Source organism: Parasteatoda tepidariorum, chromosome 4 (genome assembly GCF_043381705.1).
Source record: "Parasteatoda tepidariorum isolate YZ-2023 chromosome 4, CAS_Ptep_4.0, whole genome shotgun sequence".
In the NCBI taxonomy this organism is placed as follows: Eukaryota; Metazoa; Arthropoda; class Arachnida; order Araneae; family Theridiidae; genus Parasteatoda; species Parasteatoda tepidariorum.
Window position 1 is genome coordinate 76643155 of NC_092207.1, and position 22540 is coordinate 76665694.

General features: G+C 31.8%; 1 protein-coding gene across 2 annotated transcripts in view; it reads left to right on the plus strand.

Annotated features, from left to right (window-relative positions):
• The window catches only part of LOC107440171 (uncharacterized), a 33649-nt gene extending 12321 nt beyond the window's left edge, over positions 1-21328 (plus strand). Inside the window, exons 1-6 of one of the 2 annotated variants that reach the window (XM_043041603.2) lie at positions 3660-3751; positions 14640-14687; positions 14791-14819; positions 16426-16617; positions 18985-19275; positions 20838-21328. In XM_043041603.2, coding sequence (XP_042897537.1) covers positions 14663-14687; positions 14791-14819; positions 16426-16617; positions 18985-19275; positions 20838-21053 — 753 coding nt within the window. In that variant the 5' untranslated portion in view covers positions 3660-3751; positions 14640-14662 and the 3' untranslated portion in view covers positions 21054-21328. Of the gene's footprint in view, positions 1-3659; positions 3752-14639; positions 14688-14790; positions 14820-16425; positions 16618-18984; positions 19276-20837 lie in introns of those variants that run through there. The other variant, XM_071180065.1, reaches the window with a different exon arrangement.
• The last annotated feature ends 1212 nt before the right edge of the window (positions 21329-22540 follow it).

A 22540-nucleotide genomic window follows, 5' to 3' on the forward strand; every position in this document is an offset into this window, starting at 1 on the left:
ACTGGTTTCGAATATTAGAGATGGCTGTATGACGTTGTGTCACTCACTATCTTTTAGATTTAAAATTTATATTGTCTCTTCAATTTATTTGGTAGTCTTTACACTTTCCCTTACGGAAGTGAACTGAAATGTCGCTTCCCTCAAATTCGCAGAATGGCAGGTGCGTCGGCTTTTTTTATCTATCCACGTGAGCCCTAGTATTTCTACACTTTGCGTTATTTCCTAACCGTAACTATCTTAAATATTTAAATACTTTAACTTTTATTTTACCTTTTTACTCCTGTTTTAACCGTAACTTCTAATTTTTTTCTGACTGTTACTCGTTTATAGCATTTTGCTATTTAAGGGGTTGACTGTGCTTAACGCGGGGCAAATATTATTGAGGATAACATAAAATATAGTCCAATTACGCCATTTCTAATGTCAGACTGTATATTATCAAAATCATACCAATAACTTAACACACACAGATTAAACCACTAACCACTAGTACTACGGCGAACCCGGTGAAGGAGCAACCGTAAGCAACCCTGCAGGTTCCGATCCGGGTTAGCCGTAGGAATTAGTACAGCGAGCAACCCGGCACGAGCGGTNACAACAAATCAATACCTCTGGGGGTACTGATCCAGGAGTTTCCTTGTCTTCTGGATTGGTTCAAAATTACAAGGCTACGGAGTTGAACGTAAGTAGTCGTAAACCCATGAAATTGGGTCGGCTGTTCAACGACGGTTATAAAATAAAAAAAATAAAAAATAACTTAACACACACAGATTAAACCACTAGTATTACGGCGAACCCGGTGAAGGAGCAACCCTGCAGGTTCCGATCCGGGTTAGACGTAGGAATTAGTACAGCGAGCAACCCGGCACGAGCGGTCGAAAACCGGGACAACCGGGTCGCTGTTTTCACAGAGGATTATCTAATGTAAATAATGTTAATATTTGTAAATATATCCTACTTTATTAGATTAATTATTCACTATCGAACTATGATTATCATATCTGCATATAATATTTGTATATAGTTTCATTATTATTTGCTTAACATTGTCTTCTTCATTGTTTTCTCATGTTTTTTATACTTGACTATGGGGTTCTTCCCTCTTCTTATTACTAGCATAAGCTTATGACCTGAGAACACAGGACATCACAGATTCGATGAATCAGTTTGTGGCGCTTCGCACCTAACACCGAGCTATCCAAAATATCCAGCCTAACTCGGGGCATTCGAGTTTTGTATTCTTCTCATCCTCACGTCTCCGCTTAAACGGGGCCCTTTACTTCCCCCCCCCTAAGGCTGCTAGGAAGGATGGTGCACAACTAAAAACTCAAGTTTTCTTCAAATAAATTATAATTTTACTGCACCTCATTATTTAAATTGAGTCTAAAACCTGCCGTCGTTTTCTTTTCCTGATGTTGGGAACATGGGGTTGATGGAATATATTTTTCCTGTATAGTTTTGCTGATTGAGCAATGGATCTGAATGTCTTTTTCTTCCTGACAAGATCCCCAAGTATGTGGCCTGAAATTCCTCTACCAGATCACCATCTTCATCACTGAGATTTGCTGTTGCTCCTATGCATAATTCATCAGAGCTAAATAAAGTTTTCTGTTACTTCTGACTGACTTTCTTTATTTTCAACTGAGATGGAAAGGTATTATGTTTCGTTTTCCCTTTTTAGATGTTTTTTTTTTTTACGATTTTGTATCCGGGATGTTATGGAACAACACTTATGCTACACTAGTACGTTCATTGCCCAAGTTTACCTTGAATTTTTATACATCACCCAGCCCCTTATGACAGATTGGTCGATACGAATTCCGCGCCCGGCTCGCCCTGAAATCAATGCTGGCGTAAAATATCCTCAGTGGTAAACGGATCATGTGTTAGAGTCCCCTTCCCACCAGACTAGAGAGGTTTTTGTGGTTTTTCTCGCCATATAACGCAAATGCGGATTAGCTTCATCCAAAAGTCCTCCACGAAGGCAAGTGTCTCCCATTACTTGATCCAGGTTTTCTGGGTTCTTCAGGATTCTTCAGGTTCCCTTGTTTTCTGGATTGGGTTTAAAATTACAAGGCTACGGAGTTGAACATAGCCGTAACCCAAAAAATTGGGTCGGCTGTTCAGCTTCGGTTATAAAGTAAAATGGACCCATGAGAGGCTTTCATGCTCTCTTACCCAAAGTCCATGTTTTTATATCCCTCCTTACATTCATATTATTTGTTACGTTTCAATAACTGTTAAGTTTTTTAAAGTGGATTCTCATTACTCTTTAAATCTGAATATTATTTGTTACGTTTCAATAACTGTTAAGTTTGTTAAAGTGGATTCTCATTGCTCTATATATCTTACTGTAATCATCTCATCGTAGCCTCACTCTCTCCATATTATGCTAAAATTTTCTGAGCGACATTAAATATATATTATTTCTATATGTAAAAATTAAAATAATGAAAATAGCAATTTAATAATTAAGTATAAATATTTCTAATAAATTTCTTACACCTCTAAAGGTTAATTTTTATAATTTCAGATATCATTATGTTATATGTTATGAACCGATTAACCATTTTTCAGAGATCCAGTTGTTATTATAGATTCAATTAAATTTTGAAATAATACTGATGACTAAAAATTGAATAGCAAGAAACTGGAATGGTAAGAATATTAATCGAGAGTATATCCTCAATTTTGGATGAACTTTTATTTTTCTTCTTCTTTGTATTAATTTTTAAAGTTTTTTATCTATATATTTTTTACTCAATAAACTGTAATGATTTCTATTTTGTCACCTGAGATGATAAATATGCATAGTCAAATTTTTTTTGCATTATAGCATATTCTCATGGTTTGAAAAATATTGCATAATTTTCATGTCTTACATTCAAAAGCAGTTTGTCTGAAAGAAAAGTGTAAAATTTATTTATTTATTTATTTGCCTGAATTCAACAAATATTTTATCAAACGCAATAGCAAATTTTTATTTTTTATTTTCTTAGAATCAAAAAAGAAGTAAATAAAAACATAAAATGAATAAATAGAATAAATAAATAAAACTTATAAATGAAATAAATAAACAAATAAAATAAATAAATATATCTTATAAATAAAATAAATAAACAAATGAAATAAAATAAGCAAATAAAATAAATAAATATAACTTATAAATAAAATAAATAAACAAATAAAATAAAATAAGCAAATAAAATAAAAAATAAAATAGAAAAAATAGATTTTGTTAATATTTGACCTTTTCATTATGTCTCGTCTAATCTATTTTTTTCCCTCGATTTTTTAAAAATAATTTAAGTTTTTGTGCAAAATATTCTTTGTTCTATAACATTTAATAGGTAAATGAAAAATGTTCTCTGACACCTAATATTTACTTCAAGAGTCAACCTTTCATATTATCCACTTGTTCAATAATTTATTCCGTTAGATGTCAAAATTAATCATTGCCCACTACTAACCTATAATCAATGAAAACTCATAATTACACAAAATAACAATAGTTTTTACCTTATTTGAAGAGCAACTGCCACTTCGTGGCATTCTTGAATAAGAATTTCTTTGAAAAAAGTCCCGTTTATACCATTAGCACCGAAAGGAACTGGACAAAGGTGATGGGTCAAGGTTCAGAGGTCGATTCAAACAGGTGTATAAAAGAACAGAAAGAAAGTTTCAAAGAGTTTTTCTTTCTAAGATTTTTCAGTAAACTCATAAGAGTTGTTCCCTTTCTCAGATTTTACAGGTATGTGTTGTTTATGTTTATCGTATTCATTCTCAGTGATATTAATATAAATTTATAACAGACTTACTTTGTTTGACTTACATTTTATCGGTAAAATATATTTATGATCTAAAATAATTTTATTTGTAAAGAGTATGCAGTGTTCCTTATTCAAATTTAAGTGGAACCATTAACAGTATAAATGGTTCCAGTATTAAAATTTAAAACTGGAATACTGCATTACAGAGGTGTAGCTAGGGTTTACAGCACCTGGGAACTAATTCAGTTTTTGTTCCTCCTTGTATGGTGTGAGAGTTATAGGGGTCTTTTCGGGGTCACTTTAATCATTGCCCACTGCTAATATGTAAAACCCATTGTCATGGGATTGTTAAATTTTGCATAAAATAAGATTTTTCACCTTCAAATGCAATATTTTCTTTTTAAACAACGTAGCTTGATAATTTAATTAATTTTCGATTCAAATTAATTTCGATTAAATCAATTCGATTTAAACTTATTAATTCGATTAAAATTTAACAGTGTATATTACTAATATAGTTTCTATTCCATTTAGTTATTTTCGATCTCGTTTACTGTGTTTTATTGAATGATAAGTGTTTTATTTTAAAGGCATTTTTCATTCAATATATTGCCAATTTGTTATAAACATTTTTTTCTTTAAATAAAAAAAAAAGAAAAACCTTCGTATAAAGCAAAATGAAATGATATAGTACGGTGAATCGGATAAAAATTTAACAAAGTTATGGTGCCCTTAATTTGCAAAATGAAACTTGTGATATTTAAAAGAGAAAAATAGTTCATTCTGGAATTTATTTTCAATCATTTTTCATAAATTTTGCGCTCCCCTAAGGCTGCGCCCGGGGAAAGACATCCCCTGCCAGCTACACCACTGATGCCTCAAACTTCGCAGTTCTACCCTCAGTTCTAGGATTATTTTAAACAAGTTAAGCACTAAAAAAACTTAACACAACCTAATTATAATTCTAATTTTTATATTTTATAACTGTCTCCGAACATCTCACCCAATTTTTGAGTTTACGACTACTAATGCTATGTAGCCTAACTATGCTTAACTATGCTATAAATTCTAAATTAATTTGATTATAAACGTCAAAATTTTTAGCGAAATATTGAATCATGTGAATATCACGTGTGAAATATTTTATTTTATTTTATAACCCTCGATGAACAGCCGATCCAATTTCATGGGTTTACGACTACTAATATTCAACTCCGTAGCCTTGTGATTTTGTACCCAATCCAGAAGACAAGGGAACTCCTGGGTCAAGTATTGGGAGAAAGTTTGCCTTTGTGGTGGACTTTTTGGTGGAACTACCCGCATTTGCGTTAGATGGAAAAGAAGTCCACCAGAACCTCCCATGGTTAGCCTGACGGCAAGGGGACTCTAACCCATGATCCGTCTACAACTGAGGGTATTTCACGTCACCAATGCGGTCGGCGGGATGCGGAATTCGTATGGACCATCAGCCATCACTGGGATTCGAGCCCGGTTCACCTCATTGGAAAGCGAACGCTCTATCGCGGCTCAATTCTAATTGTTCATTCTATTTCGGCCCCTGACATCAAAGACAGTACCAACCAATCCATGTGTGGATATGTATTTATATCAATCTCGTTATAATTTAAGCCCAATTTCAAGTTACATTTTTCATAATAACTAACAATCACGAAAAAAGTATTTACTAAGTATTAATGGGCTTGTATTATCATTAGGTATAGGTCTCCAGATGATATTTAAGCACTTTTGGCAGCTAGTCAGAAAATTACCTTAGGTTATGAATTTTGCTAGTAACTATCATGAAACTAGAATTATTATCATACAAAGAGCTCCGGTCAAAATATGTGAACTTCAGCTACAAAGAAGGTGATCAAAATTTGACGATAAATTTTCTCTCAACAAAACAAGAGACCTAAAAGAAACTGGATAACTATATATGTATTCTGCTTTTAATTCGCAGAAGAGGAAAACTGTTTTTTAAAAAATTAGAAAATAACCTTAAGGCAACAGCATACAATTCCACAGTGTGTGAATTGAAGAAAATCGTCAAATCCGCAAAATCAGAATACTTTAAAAACAAATTCATGAATTGTAATTCAAATGACCAAAAAAAAAATAGAAGAACAGAAAAAGCACACTTGGAATTTTTAAAATTTATCTATTGGCAGAAACGTGAAAACTGCAGCTATTTTCCGTGACCTATCTAAAGCATTCGATAATGTTGACCATAGTCTTCTAATTAAATAAGTCTAATTAAATAGTCTTCTAATTATGCTGGTTTCAGAGGATACATCTTAAAATGGTTTATTTCATATTTATTGTACAGAGAACAAACTATTAAAATTAGAAACAAATTTAGTAATTACCCTTTTTTCAAATCGGGGTGTTTCGCAAAGATCTATATCAGGACCTTTATTTATTATATTTATTGATGACTTTTGTTTTCTCAAATTATAAGCTAAAATTACAACTAGTCTGACGAATCTGTTTTGCTATATTCATGCTCCGATTTCAATGCACTCAAATTTCAAATTTAATTAAATTTTTCTGATATTGCAAGATAGTTTACGGGTACCAACCTCACTTTAAATTTAAACAAAATTAAATTTATCTATTTCAGCTTAATAAATTTTGAAATTCATTTCAACATTAAATTCCATTCAATTTCTTGCACAAACAAAATAATTGCCAATGTCGCATGTTAGAACCTGTCAAAAATATTAAATACTTAGGTTGGTATATGGACTCTAATTTTAAATGGAAAATCCATGTAAATAAATTAATTAAAAAAAAACTGCATTTTGTTTTGTGGTATAACTACCACTATAAATATTAAATACCAATTTACTAGTACATATAACATGCTAACTTGATTCTTGAGGTACCTACTGATAAATAAAATCAAGTTAACATGTCATATGTGCTAGTGAATTAAAACATTAATATATAATAGCACTATAATTTGGCGTGGTGATTACAAAATTCCTATTATGTCCATGAATTTTTTTTTTTTTAAATGTTAAATTTTCAGCATCAAAACGCTTGTATTTTTAGAAACGTTAATTTACTTTCTCTACACCATAATGTATGTTTCCGTATTTTAAGTTTTTTTTTACCAAAACAAGACTACCTGCATTTAAAAAAGTATAATATCTTAAAGAATACGGATTGAAATTTATAACTTATCATAATCATTATGATACAATATATTTGAAATTTTGTGACAGAGCCATTATTTGAAAATAACTTCTTTGCCTTTGCAAAAGTTTCTTTAGATATACGAGAAGAAGAATTTAAAACAAATTTTGTCTTTCTAAAAAAATAAAGGGTAGGGAGAGCGAAACCTAAAATTGAGAAAAAAAAAAGAATGGGGGAAAAAAAGAGAAAGTATGCATTCTCATATGTAATAATTACTGGGACATTTTACTTTGAAGAATAATTTATTTCATTTAATATTTTTAGGAACTAGAATTTCATAAGTTGTTAAAGTTGTATGGCACTATTTCTTGTAATGAATTTTCGGTTGAAAAATTAATTCAAATCAAGTAATTTTAAAATTATTCCTTCAATTAAAAAAATTTTAAGAATGAAATTTAAACTTTCGTTTCTCTAAAGCAGCTTAGTTAATGAGCAATACTGAAACACTTTGTTGAAAATACTTTGTCACAGAATGATATTTTGTTTTTATGAACACCGATGAATGGCAACACCGATTTTCATGGCGTTTTTCTCTACAAGCTGCAAGGATGGTTTGGATTGTGTTTCAACATTTTTGACCTCGTTGTGTGACTCGACTTTAATTTTTTCTTAAAGAACATCTTATTATTTTTTAAAGAATATCTTATTGTTTAAGAAAACACAGTTATACAAATAACATCGTAACAAAGACTTATCTTTTTAATAAAAGTATAGAGGAAACACAAATGCCAGGTTAAAGCTAATTAACCCCAAGTTCAATACAGAGATTCTCTGAGAATTTAAAACACAATATAATTTTTAATTTCTTTTTCGGTTAACGTCTCTTTAAATTTCATTAAAAATCATTTAAAAGAATAAGTATCAGGTATGAAGCTAGGAAGTTCAAGAGTTTTATAAATCTGTCAATCAATTATCATTTCATAATAAGAAAAGAAGCCATATGTTAGAAAAATGGAAACGTACCATAATAAAGTTTTGGAATTAAAACCGCAAGCCTATATGTTCGTTTAATTAACACATAAAATTAATAAAAATACTTTTTTCCAGGTATATAATAGGTTTTTAGCTGATACATGTGCAGTTTTATTTAAATTAAATCATTCGATACTCTTAGGTTCTAAGATTTAATTACCTTTCTACGAGTTGAAAATTCCAAAATTTAAGACTTAATGCATAAAATTAATAAGAATACTACTTTACAGGCATATGATAGGCTTTTAACTTATGTTCAGATTAATTTAAATTAAATGTTTCAATACTCTTCGGTTCTAAGATTCGATTACCTTTCTACGAGTTGTAAATCCCCAGACTAATGACTTATATATTTTCTTGGAAAAAAAAAATAACAATAACAATGCTCTTTAGTAATGTTAAAAATGTAATTTTTATAAAATTGAGATCATTTTAATAATCTATTTTTTTATATGATGGTCTTTTCAATTGATGCTCTTTTGAAGACGCTGTCTCAGTTTTAATCACTTATTTTAATATATAAATGAAGTTTGAAAAAATGAGAAATTTGTAAAGTCAAAATAAAAAGAGTAGAAGACTTAGTTTTTTAATATAGACGATAGAAATTAATTTTAATTTCAAAAATTACAAATTTATTACAAATAAACATTTGCAGAAATTGAACACGAACTGCTGATAATTATCAACAAGTTTCCTACTGATGCTACGAAAGCATTAATTTGTATGATTTTTTTTCTTTTTAAATAAAGAATGCATCACACTGAGTAACACAATTCCTTTCATAACTTAATTATAGTACCTGTCATGGCGTACTAGTATTTGAGTCCAGTACTAATATTTAAGAATTAATATTTGAGCCTAATATTTACATAAACGCCTTCGTACCTGTCGTCTCTAATGCCACTTGCCAATACCAGAAAGCTTGCTTGGTGAAACCAAGCGAATTTAAGGCAGAGGATGCGTTTCTTGCTTTTCAGTGGCACTATCTATGGCCAATAATAAGACTTCAGTCACACACATACGTCACATCCCGTTTTACAGGGAGGACACATTCACTCATTATCCATCCGCATTTCTTAATTTAGACTTGAACCAGAGCGAGATCAATCTCCAATCCAGTACCCTCAGAGGAATTGATTTGTTATGGGAGCTTGAAGGACATTGTGACTCAACAGATTTAACGTGTACCAGTTACCATATACAACCCGTGGTGTCTTCGGAATGAGGGGATAGAGCTCACGAACTCTTAGACATGGGCCCAACTCCCTACCAACCAGATTATTTCTGCCTACACCTTAGAAACCTAATTAGTACTATAAACGTCCTCACTTGCAGACGTGTAAGAAAGCCCTGATACAGAGTGAGTTGATCATACTAAGACTTAATTTCAACCCGAACATTTTTATCCCCTTAGTTATTTCTCGAGATACATAGGAGTTCGAAAATTTTTGAAACAGATCAGTTCACCGGAGGTAGATAGTTATTATATAAAGATGTTCATTGTAAGTATGTAGAGCTAACTTATTTCAAGATAACACCACAAAATAGTTTAGCATAAGTATAATTTAAATGAAATATTCATTTTTCTTTAGCATCATAAACTATTTGTTTAATGAATTTTAAAAAAAAATTACATTCAAGGTTTTAGGCTTCAGAATAAACAGTACAATAGTTAATGAATCTTTTTCCATCTTCTACTTGTTTCCGTGTCCTTGGTGCGAACAGGAACTTGTTTAGCATTTTCTGAACAGTTGGTTTAGGAGCTGAGCTGCAATAAATTAAAATCTAAATAGATACGTTCCTAAAATTTCCCACGTTTTAATATATATTTAAATTATTGCTTTGAAACTTCGTTGAATATTTAGAGCGTCAGACGAGTTTATCGAGATAACAAGAACGCAAAATATAATAAGGATCGTTTTTGATTGATAGATTGGTTTGATAAACATCTAGTTCACTGCAAACCAGAACAGTTGCTTGAATTCCTCTTTATTATTCGTATTTATAATTCTATAATATTTATTTATAATGCGTTAATGTTTTATTTTAATATTATCGGGATAAATAAAATTTCTGCAGAGTCTACCTGACAACTATTCGAAAATTTTAGTAAGGTAGCATACTATGCTTAAAATAGTACCAAAAATAGTATGCTTAAAATAGTTCATACTTTACTACTTAATCAATAGTTTTAATTGATTTTTTCGTACATAAATGGCTTCAAAAATTAAAAAAAGAATCTAACGCAGCACTATTTTTCGCATTCCATTTACGTTCAAATAGACCTCAAATAACCATCTCAAGTTGCATAATATTAAGATGAAAAGGTTCAAAAGCAGCACTATGTGCTCAATTAGTACAATATACATGTGTCTACGCAGCGCTGTATATGAAGAACGTACGATAAACCACATTCTCAAACTGTTCAAGGAAGGAAACACCATGATTATCATGTTGTAGGCAATACGATGTTTCTGTGTTATTGTGAACAACCTAGTTAGGCTATCAATTCCTGAAATTTGTAAAAATTTCCTCTTGGAAATTATTTTGACTACATTCATATTGTAAAATTTCTACAATCATAGCTGGATGCAAAAATGGGGGGGAGGAATGGTTTAGCAATGTAATGCCTTGAACCCTTTATATTTAGTAGCTAATTTCTCCTGCTTTTGGCGAGAGATTTTTTATAAAACAAAATATTTTTAATGGTTACAAATTAAAGCTTTAGAATTTAATTTTTGGTTAAATAATTTTGATTTTCTAAAAATTATTTCAATAACCATGTAATATAAATAATTCAAACGCATGCATAAATAATATGAAAATTAAAGTTTTTAAACGCTGGTGAGTTTAAAAAAAACTTTCGCTTGTTTTCATTGCTATTTCACTAACAGTTTAAGAAATGAGTGATAGAGCTAGACGTTCTGGATTTGTAGCTATGCATCGTTGTTGAAAATTAGGCCGTAATCAAAGTTTCTCCAAAAGACCATTTTTATTTTCATAAGGAAGTAATAATGTTTCTTAAAATCCATTTAAACTAAAAAAAAAANAAAAATGGCCTAGTTCAAAAAAAAAAAAAAAAAAAAAAAAAGAAAATCAGTAAGGTAAGGGAATGTTCAAATATTGAATATGCATGTTTTTGGCCATTTTGGACTCCCCCTTCCTCTTTGTCAGCAAAAATCAATAAATAACAAACCCCCTCATTATAATAATAACAACATTATTACTATTATGAGGGGTTTTTTTTTAAAAAATTAATGAATTGCATTGCTGTTAGCATTTTAAAATGCATTTTAATGACTAGCATTGACTGATTTGTATAGTTAAAAAATTTTATTGAACTTCAAAATTTAATGTTTCTGGCATGTCCCAAACAATATTTCCAATAATAACTAGCTTCAAAACTTCCCATAAATTTTTCAATATCAAATTTTTTCTATCTCAACCGGTGTAAGCATTTCTAGAATATACGCAGAGGGTATTATTTACAAAAACTTCGTTTAAAATATTCACTTAATTTACAAAAAAGGCAATGTTGGGAAAACATTCCATCATATGAAAAATCAAATATGTTATTTAAAATGAACCCGCATTTGTAAGTGGAATTTAAAAAAATATTTTGCTGTGTCAAAACGAAATAGGTTTTTATAACACATAAATACTTCCTGTATCTAACTAACAAAACCACCCTATCACTTGAATTTTCTTACCATCAATCTATTCTAATTAAATTGATAATTCGTTAAGATACCATCCATCAACATCCATTAACTACCATCTGAATGTACATTTTTTTTTCTTTCTTTCAAAAATAATAACGTGACGATATCGTTTGACCCCTTTTTGGTGGGGTCATCATCATCTATGCAAACTTTCAAATTCCCATTGCATATATTTTTTTTTAAGCACTTTCTGAATAGGTTTTTTTTATTAATTTCTGAAAAGACATTAGATGGAGATAGGAAGGTCATTTATTCGGTAAATGTTTTGTCATGAACTGTTGTTGCAAAGAGTGTCGTCAGGTTAAGAAGAAAGTTTTCATTATTTTTATGAAGATTATTTGGCAGGAAATCAAATGGGCGGTCATTGTTGACGGACAGGTAGCTACAACAGAATCACTTTGAAGGAATAAGTGGAGGGTGATTTCCTGCAAGGTGCGGGGGGTCAAGATGTGAGGTCAGATGCAAGTATGTATTAATTCGATATATAATCATGTGCCTAGCTTTGAATGTAGGTCAAGAGAAAGCTAGCACCTACAGTTAAATCGAACGAAAAGATTTAATATTCATTTTGGAGAATATAAACACTAGAAGGTATTTCTTTAATTAAGAGAAAAATCTTATGTCAGTATTAATTTTTGTATTTCAACCCCACCACTAACACACAAACAAAATAAATTCTCTTTTTACGTTATAATTTAAAAAAAAGGAATTAATGCGGAATTATAAAAAATTATTTATATTAATAATAATTTAATAATAAGATAAATTCTTGATAAATTTTCTTGAGGAATTAAATAACGTTTGCAGGTAGAGGTATAGTAACGTTATTTGAAAACAAATTGTCTCTCAATTTAAAAATACTTTTATTTATTTATGTCCGCGTTATACTTTTTATTTATTTAGGTCTGCGTTATATCTTTTATTTACTTATCTTACGTCTGTGCTATATCTCTTATTTATTTATCTTATTAAAAATCGTACGCTCGCTCGCGTTAGCATTAACTTTTGTATTTCGAGCCCCTTTTCCTCCCTTTAAGAAAATCTTTTCTGCGTTAGGATAAAAAAATTTTAAAAATATTGCAAAAAAAATTTAAAATGATTTGCGTTATATGCAATAGATAAACTCAATTTAAGTTTACATACAATATTCAATAAGCGGTTCTTATGCGTCTAGGTATCCCACAAAAAATTTATAATTTTTTCGAAGATTTAAACGAAGTTTTCTATTTAAGTAAAATGTAAAAATAAAACTGCCTCTTTGTTTAAAAATTCTTTTATTTATTTACTTTTTATTTATATTTTATGAAAACATTAGTACATTCTTTGTTTAAAAAAAAAATACTCTGAAAACATAAACAGGTACTGACGGATCCAAATTATAGACCAGCATCACCCCTAATTCAGGAAGCATTGTTGTACGTCTTTGGAAAGTTACATTGCTTCCCCTCTAAGTCTTATCTTAGTTGAGTAATTAACAAATCTTAGATGAATATTTTGAATTATTAACGCGTTTACTTTCATCCGAACACAGGTGATCTCGTGATTGTAAATGAAGCCTATGCCGGTATTTTATATGTTTTAACTATTTTACGTTCAGTTGAAGGAATTTTTTTTAATCACATCAATTAAACTAAAAACCAAGTATTAATCCATAAATTTTCTGTAGTAAATTTTAAAAGTTTAAAGTATGGGTTAAGACATCAATTTCCAAAGTGTTTGATCCTGGTGTACTACAGTGTCTTTGAAGTTAAGTCTAAAAATTTTCTTTTAATTAAATTGATTAAAAACATAAGATTTTTTTAAGGAATTTTGAATGAACCCTTAAGAATCCTGGCCCCTTGGCCAATTATCCATACCTCCCCCCCATACTTTTACTATGCTTATATTATATACTAGAAACTAATATCTTCTTACTAATTAAAGAATTTCGAGTATCACTTGTATTAATTATGTTTATGTAATCAGTAATTATTTACAAAGGTACTACTTCTGAAATGCTTATACATTATACAACACAAAAGTAACATAGGATTGGAGAGACAACTTTTTCGTGAGATAATTTTAAATGTATGTCGTGAGACAATTAGGGAAGTTTGTGAATGCATGCAAACACTAGCAAAATTAACAACAACAAAATTAATAAATAAATAAAAAATATTTTATATTAGAATAAAAAATATATATTCTACTTTATANAAGGTGCTGATAGGTAGTCTGAGGTACCTGGTACCAAACGCTCACCTGCAACTCCCTCACATTGCTAGGGGGTAGCGTGGCAGCACGAATTTGGTTTTCCAAGTAAGACCACAAATGCTCTATTGGATTAAGGTCAGCTGAATTAGGGGGCCAAGACATGACTTGGAAGTCACTGGAATGTTCCTCGACGATTCGACCCTTATGACATGGTGCATTATCCTGTTGGTAAGCACCATCCCCCGCAGGAAAAACTGTTGCCATGAACGGGTGAACCTGGTCTGCAAATATGTTCAAGTAGCTTACAGACGTCAGGGATTGGAAGAAAAAAAACTGACAAATTTAATGAATTTTTCTAATTAATAATATATGCATTTTTTTAAAACTGATTTCATACATTTGATGATTACATTTTTTTTCTTTTTAACTTTGTGTATAGGGTCAAAATATTCGCTTGCGTGAAGCACTTCTGAGATCAGGTGATTATCTGAACGATGTTGATGGGGATAACATACCAGGGCAAGCTGGATTAGATTATCCAGTTATATATATATATATAAAACGTGTGCCTATAATTGTTCTTTCATTACCACTTGGAAAATTCTTCAGCAAAAAGGGTTAAGGCTGACTTTTTTTAAAGAAAAAAATTACTATAAACACGATGCTGGGCAGTATCTCATACTGAATATCAGCTGAATACTTTAACACTTCTTTAATAGCCTCAAAGTATACACATCTAGGAGGGATTTGAAATATTTTCTAATACATTTATTTTGTTTTACAGTTTCCATCATTTGAAAAAAATTCATGAAATTTTACATTTTATTAGCAGGTGAGAAATTTTTTTTAAAATGCATTTTTAATTAAATTATTTTTATTTTTTTTAATTTCAGTGGCATTTGTTAAAAATAAAACATTAACGTTTTTATTTTTAGGTGTAGTGGGAAGTTTTATAGGCATTCAGGTAAGCTAAATATTATGAAATTGATTTAATTAAAAAAAAAATTTAATTACGTAGATTGTACTGCAATAGTAGAGAAAACAGATAATTTTATAGGTGCATTTTGTTGTATTATATTTTATATTGTTTTATGATTATTTTTTTTACTGCATGAGGTTAACCTAAAATCAGTTTTCAATTCTTTACATTATTTTGGTCACATCCTACACCTGCTACGAATTTCCGTAGCAACTATCTAAAACTGTTTTTAACGGTTAGAAAAGTAATAATAGTAATAGTATTTGATAATTTGTTTAGTAAATTCAACTAAAAAGAACTTTGGCTCCCACGAAAAATAACTAATCGACAAATAATAATGCATAAAAATGCCAAATAATAGGAACTTTTTTAAATCCTGTAAAAACTGAAAAATAAAACTTCTTTTAAATTGTCCTGCTTTAGTTTAGCACCATAGCAAATATCTTCCGCAAAAAGTGTAAAATAAGGGAGATGTGAGTTACGCAAAAAATGCCTTCGTGGGAAAAATTAGAAAGGACATTTATGCGTTATTTAAAGTAAGTGAATATCATCTAACGCTAATTACTTCTTTGTTTTAAAAAAATCGAAAAAGCTTGTTTTCAAAACAATTAATGCTTTTTAAATTAGAATAAACTTGTTTTACTTGCTCGGTTGACTAGTAACTAAAAGCTCACAAGTTAAAGTTGTCTAAAAAGTTTGTCTCTATCTATGGCAACAATTCGCATGCTTTCACCATTAGCGTGTGGACAGTCGTAAGAGAAAGAAGAACGTTAGTTTCTGTCTTGATTTTCAAATAGAGAGAGATTAAAAACTTTTAAGTTTGAAAACTAAGTGGAACTCAAAACTGCATTAAACATAATTCTTAATGAAAGTGTCGTGGAAAATTATTTTTGACAATTATATTCGAAAAATGTTATGGAAGGGGAAAATATCGTAGTGCATTCCCGGAAAAATCAAGACAGGGGGACAGTCTTCTGCCCAGATGGCGTATTCAAGCGTTGCAACTGTGAATACAGAAGGTTCCAAAAAGACAAAAAGTCTTATTTGTATATATATACACCGAAAAGCCATTACATTATGACCACCCTGCTAATAACATGTAGGACCATCTTAAGCCCTCAAAACTGCTAGCACCCGCCGTGGCATTGATTCCACAAGGTGCTGATAGGTAGTCTGAGGTACCTGGTACCAAACGCTCACCTGCAACTCCCTCACATTGCTAGGGGGTAGCGTGGCAGCACGAATTTGGTTTTCCAAGTAAGACCACAAATGCTCTATTGGATTAAGGTCAGCTGAATTAGGGGGCCAAGACATGACTTGGAAGTCACTGGAATGTTCCTCGACGATTCGACCCTTATGACATGGTGCATTATCCTGTTGGTAAGCACCATCCCCCGCAGGAAAAACTGTTGCCATGAACGGGTGAACCTGGTCTGCAAATATGTTCAAGTAGCTTACAGACGTCAGGGATTGGAAGAAAAAAAACTGACAAATTTAATGAATTTTTCTAATTAATAATATATGCATTTTTTTAAAACTGATTTCATACATTTGATGATTACATTTTTTTTCTTTTTAACTTTGTGTATAGGGTCAAAATATTCGCTTGCGTGAAGCACTTCTGAGATCAGGTGATTATCTGAACGATGTTGATGGGGATAACATACCAGGGCAAGCTGGATTAGATTATCCAGTACATGCTTCAGTACCTGAAGGAACAAGCTTCCGATGTTCTGATTATGATTATGCTGGATATTTTGGAGACGTTGAAGCTGGGTGTCAGGTATTGAAATTATCACGGGCTCAGTTCAGGATTTTTTTTACTAATATTTTCATGAGTATTCTCTCAATAATAACACAGAGAAAGTTTTTTTTACTTTTATTTTGCATAAGATTCTTTAACGGAACTTGAATATTTTCACGCCACTGAAATCAAATCTACAATCGGTATCTCGCTCCAGCTGCAGCTCTTTTTTAAATGTCCCTTTTAGTTCATCTTTTGTCAAAATGTGCAAATTTAAAAACGTTATGTAAAATACGGGGTACCATAAATGTCGCGACAAACTTGTATGGGAGTTAGGGCACAGTATCAGGATTAGAATTGCATAGGTACCTATGCCCGGAAATATCGTCGAACGCCACTAAGGATGCTTCCTTATAATGAACTGTTTCGTCATGTGGTTCTGAACAGGTTATAACAGGGGAAGCTCCCCGAGCCGCGTAATCCGGCATGAGTTCCTATGTAATTTCAATCATGATGATGAGAAAGTTTATCGTAGACGTTTATCGTAACATTTATGAGACCCATGTTATATATAACGTTTCTGAATCGGCACATTTCGACAAAAGCTAGACTAAAAATGACGTTTTGAAAAAATCTGTAGCTTTAGGAGCAAAACTAAGTTTAGATTTGAGATCTCCATACCCAAATTAGGCAAGTACAAGTATATGAATAAAATATTTAACAAAAAAATTTTTCTAAGTGTAATCATTCACAGTTACGAAAAGATTGTTTCTCCCTTTTTTTGCCATTTTAAAGTAAATGGCACTCAAATTCATTTTTCTTTTAAATTAAACCTAAACGAGGAGAATTTTTACTATAATAAAATTCTATTTTTTTTATCAGACCGAAAACGAAGGACGTACCACTTTCGTAATAAGCTTTTATCATTACCAAAAATCTCCCGACGTATTTTGAAAGTGAGGCTTCCTACGTTTTTTGCCTGTCGAAAAAAATAGAATTATATTTTCTTCCTTTTATCTCTCTAAGAACGTAGTTTTAAAAAGCTTTGATTTTATTATTTTTTAAATTAATTTGAACTCATCATAATTTATATCTATATGATCCTGCTTGTGTGTAGAAGGAAATAGATCAGAAAGAAATAGAACAAAAACATACATTTCTTTAGAATCAACTTGCGGTGCTCGCCACTCTCACCAGTCTTACCGCCAGCTTGGCGATTTAAGATCTTCAGGTAAAAGCAACCCTGTGATCCTCGTGATATATATTCTGTCCTTTGAAGAACAGCCACTTACCATAATGTTGCAAAATCAAAATGTTATCACACAATGTTTTTAATTCATGATGTATGGGATAGGGGCCGCTGCGCGGCCCAGGTACCCAATTTTCTGTTAATAAATGAAATGAAATGAACAGCCACTTACCTTTTCAATTTTTTCACTAGCTAGCTTGGTCGCAGGACGACCCATAATGTTTAATTTAGTTTATGTTATATTGATGTTTGTGTTCATGAAATAAATATGCTTTAAGAGAAACCCGCATTTCGTACTCACTTCAGTGGTGACCTGGACTTCGCAGCATGCTAAAATCAACTTTCATGGAAGAACCCTTGGATTATACTGTATGAATTATGGGATTGCAAAGCTAACTGGCGACGATTCAAGTATGTTTTTATGGTCATTCGCTTGATTTAGGTATGCAATTTGTCCCTCTTAGTCATTAAGTTATCAGTGGTAGTATTTATATTTAGGTAACTAGTCAATTCTAAACTTAAAATACTTGTCAAATTACGTTAATACATGAATTAGTTTTAGCTGTTTAAACTTGCTTCTATTTAAAGTTCAAAATGCCAAATGAAGGTNTTAGATTTGAGATCTCCATACCCAAATTAGGCAAGTTCAAGTATATGAATAAAATATTTAACAAAAAATTTGTTTCTGAGTGTAATCATTCATAGCTACGAAAAGATTGTTCCCCCCCCTTTTTTTTTTAACCCTTTTAAACTAAAATGGCACTCATATTCTTTTTTCTTTCAAATTAAACCTAAACGAAAAGAATTTTTGCTATTTTAAAATTCTATTTTTTTTTATCTGACCGAAAACGAAGGACGTACCATTTTCATAATAAACTTTTATCATTACCAAAAATCTCCCGACGTATTTTGAAAGTGAGGCTTCCTACGTTTTTTGCCTGCCGAAAAAATAGAATTATATTTTCTTCCTTTTTTCTCTTAAAGAACGTAGTTTTAAAAAGCTTTGATTTTATTATTTTTTATATTAATTTGAACTCATCATAATTTATATATATATGGTCCTGCTTGTGTGTATAGATCAGAAAGAAATAGAACAAAAACGTACAGTTCTTTAGAACCAACTAATCCAGTTTCTTTCATTTCAATTACTTTTTTAGGCCTACCACGTTTGCTTTCCAGATGGGCGGAACGCCAGCTTTCTTTGTGTGAATGGAACTATTTTTCACCAGCGATTTTTCGTTTGTGATTGGTGGTTCCATTTCGAATGTGGTAAAGCACCAAATATGTATGAATTGAATCTATACCGCAAAATACCCCTTCCTGTCCTGCCACCGGTGCAAAGGAAGCCATTTGTAAGACCAACAAATCCTCCGCCGAACTCTTTGCCAGGACCCATTCCACAACCCAGATCAAACTCGGTTTCTCAAAATCCTAATCCTTCACCACGGGTAAGAAAATAAAAGTTTATTTCATGAAATATTTTAAAAAATTTCCAAAAATTTTTAGAACAATGTTTTTTATTCTATAAACGGCGATGAACAGCCGACCCAATTTTGAGTTTATTACTATCAATTTTCAAACCTGTAGCCTTGTAATTTTGTACCCAACCTTGAAGACAAGAAAACAACTAGATCAAGCATTAAGACAAACTAGCCTTCCTGGAGGACTCTTTGATGGAACTAACGCGCATTTGTATTACATGGAGAGGAAAATCTCCCATGGTTAGCCCGACGGCGAGAGTATTAACCTATGATCCGTCTATCACTGAGGGTATTTTATGCCAGCGTTGTGGTCGGTGCGAGCTGGGAACAGAATCTCCCCACTACAGCTGAGCTTTGAATCTGTGTCACTGTAACATAATTCAAATCTTTCATATTCATTATATGTTCGTTAAATACGTTGCCTGAAGATTATTATGGCACTGCCTCACTGTATCTTAAAGAGCACTAAATGTCTATTATAAAAAATAATATAAGTATTTTTCTTTTCCATTTCTGCTTATTAATTTGTACTTTAAATCTATTCTACTTTTTGAGAAATATGATAGCTTGATTTATCATTAATATTTATAGCAATTTTACAGTCAATCATACAATTGACCAATTACATAGTAATTAACCGAGATATTTCAGTTTATATGCTTATGCCGTATTTATAGGAATAATATGATTAGTATTCAGTGTATTTAAATGCATTCAACAAATACGAGTAATATTTTATACTAGATGCGTATTTTAAAATCTCATTATTGAAGGGGGGGGGAAGGTGTATTAAAATTTTATTTAATTTTGAGAAGTTTAAAAAAGTTCTGCTTTAAGTAATATTGTGAAAAACCACATCTTTTCTTACACCAAACTATAACTTAGAATCGTGGTGGCTCAGGGGATGAAACGTTCGCCTTCCAATGAGGTGAATCAGATTCGAATCCCAACGATAGCTGATAGATACGAATTCCGCACCCGGCTCGCACCGACCAGTGCTAACGTAAAATATCCTCAAGTGGTAGACGGATCATGGGTTAGAGCCTCCTTGACCTCAGGCTAACCGTGGAAGGTATTCGATGTTTTCCTCCCCGTGTAACGCAAATGCTGGTTTGTTCCCTCAGAAGTCCTCCACGAAGGCAAATTTCTCCCAATACTTTATCCAGAAGTTCTTTTGTCTTCTGGATTGGGTTCAAAATTACAAGGCTTCGGAGTTAAACGAACATAGGTAGTCGTAAACCCAAAATTGGGTCTGCTGTTCAACGACGGTTATTTAAAAAAAACTATAATTTAGAATTTTTTGCAGATAAATATTTAATAAGTTTCCAGAATTCCTACTGAATTACAGTACAATACACTGAAACACGTTATTGGCGATATGGAAATCGTAGTCTTTTTCATCATAAACAACTCCTTGAACAATTTAAAAAATTGACTTATCATTACTTCGCTCCAAGTATTTCACATTATAAAGAAATTTAAACATTTATAGCTAAATATTTCATAATACTGTTTTTATTCTTTTTAAGAATCCCAAGAGACTGGATATAGATAATCCAAAAACCGATAGAACCCAAGGAAAAGATAAGAACAAATGGAATAAAGACAGAGAACCGCCAAATTCTCGCCGAACTTTCACCAACTCCTCATTGAGCGTTGGGATAAAAATGAATGATCAATGCTACTGTGATTGTCCAGCCAACCAACCAGAAAATCATCTTTCTCCGGCCGTCATATACCTTTAAGTGAACAATATTTTCTGATTGCGAGCCATGTGTGCAGTAATCACCGACCAGGTATCTTTTTTTTGAAAAATCAATCTATCTTAGAATCACATTCACATCAGTTTTTGTTAGTGTATTTGTCACTATCTCATTGTTTATATCTACTTGATTCAAAGAAAAATATGAGCACAGACAGCAATGATGAAACTTTTGATTTGAACTATAGTCAAAGTCAGACAATTCCACTATTGTACTCTGAATTTAGCATTATTAAAATAAGAGTTTAATCAAATAATGACTGTACTAATGTACTAGAGTCCTTTTTTTTCTTTTGAATTTTTGGCAACTTACTTACGATTTTAATTATTCAATGGTATGCCTAAGATCTTGATATACATATATACACCGAAGAGCCATTACATTATGACCACCCTCCATCTATAACAATGGGCTCGCCCAGGTTTTCATGGTTTCTCGCCCAGGAACAATGTTTTCATGGGGCACATTAGGACCCATAATCCTCATAGAACAATCCCTGACTTCTGTAAGCTACTTGAACATAGTTGCAGACCAGGTTCACCCATTCATGGCAACAGTTTTTCCTGCGGGGGATGGTGTTTACCAACAGGATAATGCACCATGTCATAAGGGTCGAATCGTCATGGATTGGTTCGAGGAACATTCCAGTGACTTTCAAGTTATGTCTGGGCCCCAAAATTCACCTGACCTTAATCCAATAGAGCATTTGTGGTCTTACTTGGAAGACCAAATTCGCGCTGCCACGCTACCCCCTCGCAATGTGAGGGAATTGCAGGACCAGTTGGTGAGCGCTTGGTACCAGATACCTCAGATTACCTATCAGCACCTTGTGAATCCAATGCCTCGGCGGGTGCTAGCAGTTTTGAGGACTAAAGGTGGTCCTACATGTTATTAGCAGGGTGGTCATAATGTAATGGCTATTCGGTGTATATGTGTGTGTAGGGGAGAATAAAATAAACAATAAAAAATTAGGATATAAAACACTAAATTTTGTAGAAACATAATTAAAAAAACTCATCTTTTTTAAAAAAGAAACTTAAAAAAAAAAAAAAAAAAAAGATTATATCGTTGCGGAGCACAGTCAAATTGCCGCACCTCATAGAAGTTTACCTTGAAAGTTGTGCAGCCAGTATTCTTCATTTTAGGCGCGACAAAAATAAATAAAAAAATGTTCACTTAAAAAGCGTGCTTTTTTATATAATTTTTTTTCCAGTTTTATGTTCGTTCATGAAAAAGTGTACGAAATTTCAATTGCCACAAAAAGATAAAAAAAATCATGCTAATATCCCCAGAAAACGATTGAAAGTTGGATTTTTACGGTACACAGAGCTCCAGTTGAAATATGAGCATTCAAGCTAGTCAGCAAGTAGTTGAAATTTCGATTGAAACATTTTTTTTCATCACAAAGGAACATGAAAGTTTAATTAAATGCGGTAAAAGTTCTTCCATGAGATAAGTTTTATGTACTT